We start from the raw sequence: 10,646 nt of genomic DNA, 5'->3' as shown, positions 1-10,646 counted from the left end.
GACCACAAGGGCCATCCAGTCCAACCCCCTGCCAAGCAGGAAACACCATCAAAGCATTCCTGACAGATGTCTGTCAAGCCTCCGCTTAAAGACCTCCAAAGAAGGAGACTCCACCACACTCCTTGGCAGCAAATTCCACTGTTGAACAGCTCTTACTGTCAGGAAGTTCTTCCTAATGTTTAGGTGGAATCTTCTTTCTTGTAGCTTGAATCCATTGCTCCGTGTCCGCTTCTCTGGAGCAGCAGAAAACAACCTTTCTCCCTCCTCTATATGGCATCCTTTTATATATTTGAACATGGCTATCATATCACCCCTTAACCTTCTCTTCTCCAGGCTAAACATACCCAGCTCCCTAAGCCGTTCCTCATAAGGCAACATTTCCAGGCCTTTGACCATTTTGGTTGACCTCTTCTGGACACGCTCCAGCTTGTCTGTATCCTTCTTGAACTGTGATGCCCAGAACTGGACACAGTACTCCAGGTGAGGTCTGACCAGAGCAGAATACAGTGGTACTATTACTTCCATTGATCTAGATGCTATACTCCTATTGATGCAGCCCAGAATTGCATTGGCTTTTTTAGCTGCTGCATCACACTGCTGACTCATGTCAAGTTTGTGGCCTACCAAGACTCCTAGATCCTTTTCACATGTACTGCTCTCAAACCAGGTGTCTCCCATCCTGTATTTGTGCCTTTCATTTTTTTTTTGCCCAAGTGTAGTACTTTACATTTCTCCCTGTTAAAATTCATCTTGTTTGCTTTGGCCCAGTTGTCCAATCTGCTAAGGTCATTTTGAAGTGTGATCCTGTCCTCTGGGGTATTAGCCACCCCTCCCAATTTGGTGTCATCTGCAAACTTGTTCAGGATGCCCTCAAGCCCATCATCCAAGTCATTGATAAAGATGTTGAATAAGACTGGGCCCAAGACAGAACCCTGTGGCACCCCACTAGTCACTTCTCCCCAGGATGAGGAGGAGCCATTGATGAGCACCCTTTGGGTTCGGTCAGCCAGCCAGTTACAAATTATGCCGAAATGGCAAAAATGACTGGAAGAATCAGAAATCAGGAAGACCAAAATTTTAATAAAGAATGGGGGAAATTTATAATTTACCTTAAAAACCATTGTAAACAGTTAAAATTGTTAGTGGGATTGGAATAACACTTGTAGTTTAATGGTGGATTTTGGACAGAATGCAGATGTGAAAGATTTGGATTATTATAAAAGTTGCAGGAGGAAATGAGGAAGGAAGTCCAAGAGGTTATTTGGAATCTTGTTTCTATGTTGTATTTTGGATATGCGATTGTAAAACTGTAATTTGAAAAATCAAGTAATCCCCCCCAGAAAAGAAAGAAAGAAAGAAAAGGAAGTGGTGGGATGCCGTGCGAGTTTCACCAAGCACCATAAAAGCCTTTGCGGAGAGTCTGATGATTTAGAAAAAAAGGAGAGCCTGGCTGTTGAATCAGCCCAGTGGTTCAGCATCCTGTTCTCAGAGTGGCCAACAAGAGGCCCTCATGGAAAGCCCATAAGCAGGAACTGAGCACAAGAGCTACACTCTTCACCCCCTGCCCTTCCCAGCGTGGCATAAGAGGCCTGACCGTGGAGGCACAGCCAGTACATTTCCGAGCACAATTCAAAGTGTTGGTGCTGACCTTTAAAGCCCTAAGCTGCCTCGGCCCAGTATACCTGAAGGAGCGTCTCCACCCCCATCGTTCTGCCCAGACACTGAGGTCCAGCGCTGAGGGCCTTCTGGCGTTTCCCTCCCTGCGAGAAGTGAGGTTACAGGGAACCAGACAGAGGGCCTTCTCGGTGGTGGCACCCTCCCTGTGGAATGCCCTCCCAGTAGATGTCAAGGAAATAAACAACTACATGACTTTTAGAAGACATATGAAGGCAGTTCTGTTTCTAATGTTTGATGTTTTGTCGTTTTCCGTTTCCCGCAGACTGTCTTGCCAGAGTGGTGCATGCTCTGGTTATCTCCCACTTGGACTACTGCAATGCGCTCTACGTGGGGCTACCTTTGAAGGTGGCCAGGAAACTACAACTAGTCCACAATGCGGCAGCTAGACTGATGACTGGGAGTGGCAGCCAAGACCATGTAACACTTGTCCTGAAAGACCTATATTTACTCCCAGTACATTTCCAAGCAAAACAGCCTCGGTGCAGTATACCTGAAAGAGCATCTCCACCCCCATTATTCAGTCAGGACACTGAGGTCCAGCACTGAGGGCCTTCTGGCAGTTCCCTCCCTGTGAGAAGTGAGGTTACAGGGAACCAGGCAGAGGGCCTTCTCGGTGGTGGCGCCTGCCCTCTGGAATGCCCTCCCATCAGATGCCAAGGAAATAAACATCTGAAGGCAGCCCTGTTTAGGGAAGTTTTTAATGTTTGAGGTTTTATCATGTTTTTAATATTCTGTTGGGAACCGCCCAGAGTGGCTGGGGAAACCCAGCCAGATGGGCGAACAGAGTTCTTTTTGTTGGGGATAATTCAGATGGAAATTCCCAGGTGTCAATAAAGGTTATTTATGTTTGCCACTACTGCGGCCCATGTTTTGTTAGTCCCAAAATGGAAAACGAGTGAGGTCCCAACTAAAGAAGAATGGCAACTTAAATTGATGGAATATGTGCAGCTTGCAGACCTAACATAGAGAATAAGAGAACAAGAAGAACGTATAAAAAAAATCCAGATCAACTTGCACTTTCGAGATCAACTAAGTTTGTCATTGGTATGAGCTTTCGTGTGCATGCACACTTTTTCAGATACACTGAAGCAGAAGTCACCAGACCCTTCTATATAGTGAGAGGGTGGGGAGGGGTATTACTCAGAAGGGTGGTGGGAATGGGAACCTGGGAGTATCGTAGAACTGGGGTGTTTGTGGTGTGAGCTCAGTTTGGAAGTCTTGCCCTGGAACCAGACTGAAGATATTAAGAAACTGGTGATCGGGGCAGGACTAACAGACATTCTGAAGTCAGCCGGAGCTGTGTGGAGCATTTTAATAAGGCGGGTATTTTGGCAGAAATGGGGAATGGTCGTAGCTCATTTGCAGAGCATCTGCTTTGCTTACACTCAATCCCTGGCATCTCTGGGTAGGTCTCAGAGAGAAACCTGTCTGAAATTCTGGACAGCCACAGCGTCTCTATGCCGGATGGACCCAACGGCCCGGCTCGGTAGAAGGGCAGCTTCCTCTGTTCCTAGAGATCCTTCCGCCTCATATGGATTGAGCAATGATGGACGCTTTCCCCAGAGCGAGCGGGTTCCTGTGTCAAGGCTTCTCTTCTCTGTGCATCCACTGGTGGCTCACGAGCTGCGGTTTCCAAATTAAACCCCACCCGCACTTGGCGCACTGGTAAGGTTTCTTCCACGTGTGGGTTCCTTTGTGTCGGAGAAGGTCCGACTTGTAGCTGGAGCTCTTCCCGCAGAACAGAGCACTTCTATGGCTTCTTCTCCTCTGTGTGGATCCTCTGGTGCCGGACGAGCTGGGAGTTGGAGCGGAAGCCCTTCCCGCACGAGGGACACTGGTGGGGCTTCTCCCCGGTGTGTGTCTTGCCGTGCGTGACGAGGCGTGAGTTGCACACGAAGCTCTTCCCGCAGGCTGAGCACTTGTAGGGCTTCTCCCCCGTGTGGGTTTTCTCATGGTAGGCGAGGCAGGACCTCTGGCGGAAGCCCTTTCCGCAGGCTGAGCACTTGTAGGGCTTCTCCCCCGTGTGGGTTTTCTCGTGGGTGCTGAGGCAGGACCTCTGGCGGAAGCCCTTCCCGCAGGCTGAGCACTTGTAGGGCTTCTCGCCCGTGTGGGTCCTCACGTGGATGACCAGGTTCGAATTGCGGCTGAAGCTCTTCCCACATGTGGCACAGCTGTAGGGCTTCTCCCCGGTGTGCTTCCTCTCGTGGGTGAGCAGGTGCGACGGGCCGTCAAAGCTCTTCCCGCAGTAAGAGCACCGGTGCGGTTTCGCGGCCTCTTGGCTCCACGGGTGCCGCAGAAGGCGGACGGCGCAAGAGATGGACTTCCTCAGCCTGCTCTTGGGGTGGTTCCTCTGCTGCATTATTGGTCTCAGCTGATGCTCAGAAGTCTCTTCCCGCTCCTCGCCCCAGGAACGTGTCTCCGCTGTTCTCCTTTGGAAGCAGCTCTGCAAAGACACCACTTCCGTGGCTCTCTCGAGTGGGAGGTTTCCCTCTTGGCGTTCATCTACCTGCCAGCAATCTGTTAAGAAGGGGGGGGGAAGGAACCGTAGAATGAGCAAGTTGCCAAAATCCCAACATTATGTCAAAATAGGCTTAATGCTTAATGGATCCGTAATGTCAAACCAGGCTTCGAACAAGTGAAAAATCTAGTGGTACAGATGTTAAAAATATAAACCAAGGAGCAGGTTAACAGGGAAAACCCCAGATTCTACATATATATAATATAATCAGTCTATGTCACCAACTGCTGCCTTTTTTATATATATTTCAAGGCTCTTATATGTGATTTTCTCTTTTATGGTTTTATTTGTAAAATGCCTAATAAAGGTTTGATAAGTAAGTAAAAATATAAACATCTGTAATGAAAATATGCAATAGAACAAATTAAAGCAGAAGTATTCCTTACCAACCTCAGCCCAAAATTTGTTCAAGATGCCCTCCCTTTCTCATGCAGCCCTGTGCCATTTCCTACCCTGTTCCACAGGCCCCCTAACCCACAAAAATCGCCTGGCAATGGACCCCTGATGCTGTCTGCAAAATCTCCAGCCAGCACCTTTGGTGATCTGTACCTGGGCCGTTGCAAGCTTCGAAGAAAGCTCCTTTTTTGCTCTCACCTAAGAGCCTCTATTGTAGCATTTGAAATATGAGTTGGGACACTCACTGAGCTACGCACCACTTCCCGCAGCCACTCTCCCTGCTCCCCAAAATTGTGGCCACCATTGCATATTCCTTTCAATAGTATCTGGGTTAGCTTTGCTTTTGTCTTTATTATGTATTTTGTGTTTTGGTTTTGCGATCTTCAGAGGAAGGGCGCTAAACAAATTTTATAAAATAAATAAATACTGCATGTGAAAATGCCAGTGTTTTAGCTATGTGCATCCAAAAGCCGGTTTACTTGTGTCTAACTGATGTGCGACTACGCATGCATACATTGTGGTGACCTTGAAATGGTCGGGAAAAGAGGTGGGGCAGGGGCATAACGGGAAGAGTGGGCTTATGCACACTCCGCCATCGCGAGCAGTGCCCCAGAACGTTAGCCCCGTGCAAATCGGGGATGCCTTGCCTTGTATGGGGTGGGGGAAGTATTTTCTTTTGACCAACTTGAATCACCTTGGAGTGCAACAAATCAACCCAGCAGATGCACAGAGAGCAGAGCTAAAGAGCCAAATCTAGAATACAATTTCATGGAAAAACTCACAACAGATTGGGATAGGGAGAATTAGTATTTTTACCCAAAGGGGCCTTGTTTTCATAATTCTGCAGGACTTCCCTGGGCTCATGTCTTCGGCCTGGATCCAGCAAGGAACGTTCTCCTTTGGAAGTGCACACAGCACCCACTTCAATGGCCCCCAGTCCCTGAAAGAGAGTAACACTTTCCATTCAACACCTGCATTCTGCACCAGGTGGAGTTTCTGGACAAGTGCCAAGGGCAGCCCCACACAGAAAGCATGGCAGTAATCAAGCCTCAAGGATACCAATGCATGAACAAATGAGACCAGGCTTGTGAAATGCGGCCCAGTATTTTTATGGGTTATCAGTTGTTTTTATAGGCAGTTTGTACTTTATCTCATGTATTGCAGACCATTTTGACCGATCCTGGCAGTTTCTTAAAAAGTTAAAGAAAGATACAAATTTGAATACTGGTTTGAAAGCTAATGGCCACATTTTAACCCCTTTGTCGACACTGCACCCCTCAAAGGCTTCTCTCACCTGCTGTCCCGCATTCTCCGCCTCCTGGTGCCTCAGGAGGAATTCCTCTGCCAGGGCCACGGCCTGGACGCAGCTCTCCGAGCCTCGTTCCTTCACCCAGCTCCCCATTTCCGAGGGCAGGACAGCCAGGAACTGCTCCAGGATCACCAGGTCCAGGATCTGCTCCTTGGTGTGCTTCTCTGGCCTCAGCCACTGATGGCAAAGCTCCCTCAGGAGGCTGTAGATCTCGCGAGGGCCCTGGGCGTCCCGGTAGCATTGCTGCCTGAAGAGCTGGCGATGGGCCTCTGAGCTGGTGACCTCCTCCGTCTTGATGTCCTTCGCTTGCCCCATGTTTCCTCGGCTGGCAGCGTCTGGTCTGGAAGTGGCTGGCTGGGCTGATCCTGGAGGAAGACTGGTTCTGCTCTCTACTGCTCCAGCCCATGGGCTGGGAATGGCTGCTCCCTCGAAGGAGGACCCAGAAGGCTTCGCCTCGCCCCATGCCCCATCCCCTGGGAGCTGTGGGTTTCCTTCTCCCCCAGAGTGCGGGGCCTGCACAGTCCGCAGGAACTCCTGCCACTGGGCTTCCCATTGCCGGGACGACAGCTCCTCTTCCGGCTCCTCTTTGATACATTGTGGTTCTGTCCAGCCCAGACCAGGCCCCTCCGTCCCATTCTGGAGGGCAGGAGAGGAGCCTCCTGCCTCTTCCGGTTCCATCTCTGGTGCCAGCCTTGCCAATTCCACCTGCTCTGTTTTAATTCCTGGCTTCGCACCGGCCTCTGGTGCCGACTGGAGCTGGAGACCCAGCGAGGCTGCTGGGATTTCTGGCCCCTGCTCTGCAGCCATTTTCACTCACAAGGAGATGTCCCTCAGTAGTCTTCTGTGTGGGGGACAAAACGTCTCCTCTGTTAGTTCATGGGTCAACACAAGAATGAGGTTCCTGGGAACATGTTACGGAGTGTTGCCTCTCAGTCAGCGGCACGGCATCTGTTCAAGTCTCTCGCCAAGGAAGGGTCACATGGAAGCTGACGTCTTTAACCGACTTCTGGCAAAAGCTTCTTTACACTGAAAGAAATGGGAATCGAAACAGACAAAAGTGAGGAGGCGGACAGAACAGGGTCCGTTGGAGACCCCATCTGCACTGAACATTTAAAGTGGGATGAAACCACTTTAAAAAGACAGCATTTCCCCAAATTATACCGGGAGTTGTAGTTTGTCAAGGCAGCTGAGTGTTGCTAGGAAGCCCCTCTTCCCTTCATAGAATCATAGAGTTGGAAGAGACCACAAGGGCCATCCAGTCCAACCCCCTGCCAAGCAGGAAACACCATCAAAGCATTCTTGACATATGGCTGTCAAGCCTCTGCTTAAAGACCTCCAAAGAAGGAGACTCCACCACACTCCTTGGTAGCAAATTCCACTGCCTAACAGCTCTTACTGTCAGGAAGTTCTTCCTAATGTTTAGGTGGAATCTTCTTTCTTGAAGTTTGAATCCATTGCTCCGTGTCCGCTTCTCTGGAGCAGCAGAAAACAATCTTTCTCCCTCCTCCATATGACATCCTTTCATATATTTGAACATGGCTATCATATCACCCCTTAACCGTCTCTTCTCCAGGCTAAACATACCCAGCTCCCTAAGCCGTTCCTCATAAGGCATCGTTTCCAGGCCTTTGACCATTTTGGTTGCCCTCTTCTTCACACAGCTACAATTCCCAGTGTGGCTTAAGAAGCAATCCTTCATCCCAGGGAACTCTGGGAATTCTGTAGGGGGGAAAGGAAGATTCCAGACACTGACTGACATCAGTTCTCCAAGGTTCCAGGCAAAGGTGTTTCCCCCGAAACCAAGGATTGAAGTGGGACAGCTCGACTACTGATCTGTAGTCCCTTTCCTTAATGATTAAGTAAGATTCTTGTCCTCACAGTTCTGTGAAGAGCTATTTAAATAAATAGGAAGTGTCTAGACAGATAGATAGATAGATACATAGATACTTTATTGTCATTGTACATAGTACAACGAAACTGAATGCCTTCCCATTTAAAAAAACAAAAAACAATTACAGCCACACACAGAGATACATACACACCCATCACAACTCCCCAAGATCATTATCCCAAATTGGTCTCTTTTCTGTGGGATCGTTGGCTCTCCATGGCTTTCAGGCAGGGAACAATCACAGTCATTATCCCAAATTGGTCTCTCGGCTCTCCACGGCTTTCAGGCAGGGAGCTGCTCTGCCATGAGCAACGGGGGGGGGGGGGGTGCAGGCGCTAGGGACTGTCACACCGACAGGCAAGCAGCTCTCCAGGATTTCAGACAGGGCCTGCTCCCAGCCATAGCTGCCAAGTTATCCCTTTTTTTAAAGGGATTTTCCCTTTATGCTGAATAGGCTTCCTCGCGAGAAAAGGGAAAACTTGGCAGCTATGCTCCCAGCCCTTACCTGGAGATCCCCAAGATTGAACCCAAGAAGTTCCGCATGCACTCCTTCCCTGACCGGTGCTCCCTCCCCTTTAAACCGGAGCCAAGGCAGCTGCCTCTCGCCGAATCAGAGCAATGCTATAAAATGAAGGGGATTTGCGGGGTTCTTGCCAACAGCTTCCTTCCCCTCTTGCGCACGCTCTTAGAGCTGGAAGGTAACCCTGAGGGTCATCCAGTCCAACCCCATATCAACACGCAGGTTTCCCATCCAATGTGAAACCACAACGGACCCTGCTTAGCTTTGCAAAAGTATTTGAGGTTTTATTGCTCCCTGCAGCGGAAGTCGGGCTGCTTCTCCCTCTTGCACTGGGTCCTTCCACTTCCCAGCCACCTTCCCCCTCCCCTCCCGCTCGGCCTGGCCATGGCCTCCCAAGGAAAACCATGCTGCCTGTCACCCCACCTGACACCTTTCTAACTCACAGGGATGGGTCTCCCATTCTTTCCGCCAGTGGGGAACACAAAAGAGGAGGGACAGGAAGGTGCCCTGCCCGGGGATGTCCCCCATTGGGTGCTCACTTCCTTCTTCCTCTCTAGGAATGCATGCTCTGTGGCTTTAACCATTAAAGGGCCAAACTGGGGCGGGAGTTCCCTGCTTTCTCCCAGTTCAATGCCATGCCCTCCAACATTTCTCCGATGAAAATAGGGGCCGGTCCACTGTCCCTCAGACCTTCTGGGGGGCCGGACTATATTTTGAAAAAAAGGAAAAGAAAATAAAGAACCAATTCCTATGTTCCACAAATAACCCAGAGATGCATCTTTAAATAAAAGCACACATTATACTCATGTAAAAACACGCTGACTCTTGGACCGTTTGCGGGCCGGATTTAGAAGGCGATTGGGCTGGATCTGGCCCCCGGGCCTTAGTTTGCCTACCCATGTCCTACCGGTAAGCTCTGGTCCATGGGATCATGAAGAGTCGGACACGACTAAACGACTAAACAACAACAAAGGAAAAGCAGAACATTCCAGCATCAAATCAGACACCAGGTCGGCTGCTGTAAATCTGGGACTGTCCTTGGAAAATAAGGACACTTGGAGGGTCTGCAAAACAAGCAGGATAGCCTCACCCCCAGAGCACCCTTGGGTAGCGCAGTGGTTTGTGTACAGGATTTAGGCCCTGGGGCTGCGACTCGGGTTCAAATTCCCACTCAAGGACGGAACCCCACATGGAAGGAACTCCCGAGGCTCATCTAGACCAACCCAGGCCCGGCTCGTCGTAGATCCCCGGTGGCGCAGTGCACCATGGCGCGGGGCTGGTAAGCTGGGCGCCGGCCTGGGAAGGAGAGCGCCGCGCGGCAAAGCCGCGCGGAAACCAATTGCGCCCTGCGAGGGCAGGGCGGGCGGCGGAGCGATCTCCGCCCCTCAGCACCAGGGCGCTCGATCTGCTCAAGACGGCCCTGGACCAACCCCTTCCAATGCAGGAATCTCAACTACAGCATCCATGACAAATGAGCTGCGATAGCTCAGTTGGTAGAGCACGGTTGTGCATTCGAGCCCCACTTTGGGCGAAATATTCCTGCATCACAGTGGGTTGGACTAGATGACCCTGGGCACCTTTTTCCAATTTTGCAATTCTAGGATTGAAGTGGGACCTTCTGCAATTCAAAGCAGGTGCTCTCCCACTGCACCATCTTGCAGGTGGGACAGCTCAGTCAGCTGGGCAAGAGAATCTCAGGTCCATGGGTTCGAGCCCCACCATGGGCAAAATATTCCTGCATCGCAGTGGGCTGGACTAGATGACCCCGGGCACCTTTTCCAACTCTGCAATTCTAGGATTCTAGGATTGAAGTGGGACCTTCTGCAATTCAAAGCAGGTACTCTCCCACCACACCATCTTGCAGGTGGGGCAGCCAGGTGTTAGCTCAGTCAGTTGGGCAAGAGAATCTCAGGTCCATGGGTTCAAGCCCCAGCTTGGGCAAAAGATTCCTGCAATGCAGGGGGCTGGAGCAGACTTCCTTGGGAGATGGCAGAGTCTCCTTCCTTGGAAGTTTTGAAGCCGAGGCGCATAGAATCTTAGAATGGGAGAGTTGGAAGGGACCCCGAGGGCCATCTAGTCCAACCCCTGCAATGCAGGAGTATTTCACCCAAGGTGGGGCTCGAACCCACAACCCTGAGATTAAGTCTACAGTATTGCTCTACCAACTGAGCTATCCCAGCCCATTTGTCACGGATGCTTTAGTTGAGATTCCTGCATTGCAGGGGTTGGTCTAGATGACCCTCGGGGTCCCTTCCAACTCCACGATTCCTATGACTGGGGCCTTAGAGCCAGAGACTAGCTGCCAAGTTTCCCGTTTTTCGCGGGAAACCTCTGT

At 50.4% G+C, this 10,646-nt stretch overlaps 1 protein-coding gene across 3 annotated transcripts; it reads right to left on the bottom strand.

Annotated features, from left to right (window-relative positions):
* Positions 1 to 2,464: 2,464 nt before the first annotated feature.
* Positions 2,465 to 8,798, bottom strand: LOC132591342 (zinc finger and SCAN domain-containing protein 31-like). Of its 3 annotated transcripts, none has more exons than XM_060269624.1 (4): positions 8,755 to 8,798; positions 5,886 to 6,926; positions 5,408 to 5,531; positions 2,465 to 4,194 (listed from the first exon to the last, which is right to left on the bottom strand). In XM_060269624.1, exons 2-4 carry the CDS (start codon positions 6,705 to 6,707, stop codon positions 3,428 to 3,430), a joined length of 1,713 nt encoding a protein of 570 aa, XP_060125607.1. In that variant the 5' UTR covers positions 6,708 to 6,926; positions 8,755 to 8,798; the 3' UTR covers positions 2,465 to 3,427. The 3 variants fall into 3 exon arrangements, with proteins under 3 accessions (XP_060125607.1, XP_060125605.1, XP_060125608.1); XM_060269622.1 differs by lacking the exon at positions 8,755 to 8,798 and adding an exon at positions 7,943 to 8,111; XM_060269625.1 differs by lacking the exon at positions 8,755 to 8,798 and having other exon boundaries at positions 5,886 to 7,323.
* Positions 8,799 to 10,646: the final 1,848 nt, after the last annotated feature.

This window comes from Zootoca vivipara, chromosome 2, assembly GCF_963506605.1.
Source record: "Zootoca vivipara chromosome 2, rZooViv1.1, whole genome shotgun sequence".
Lineage (NCBI taxonomy): Eukaryota > Metazoa > Chordata > Lepidosauria > Squamata > Lacertidae > Zootoca > Zootoca vivipara.
This window is presented reverse-complemented; position numbering and strand designations above follow the sequence as displayed.

Bases quoted from the DNA above. Each gene is read 5' to 3' on its own strand.
- LOC132591342 (XM_060269624.1), bottom strand. From the start codon at position 6,707: ATGGCTGCAGAGCAGGGGCCAGAAATCCCAGCAGCCTCGCTGGGTCTC. The intron at 5,532-5,885 runs GTGAGAGAAGCC...ACTCTCTTTCAG, and splicing joins CGGAGAATGCGGGACAGCAG to GGACTGGGGGCCATTGAAGT. The intron at 4,195-5,407 runs GTAAAAATACTA...CCTTCTTAACAG, and splicing joins TGAAAACAAGGCCCCTTTGG to ATTGCTGGCAGGTAGATGAA.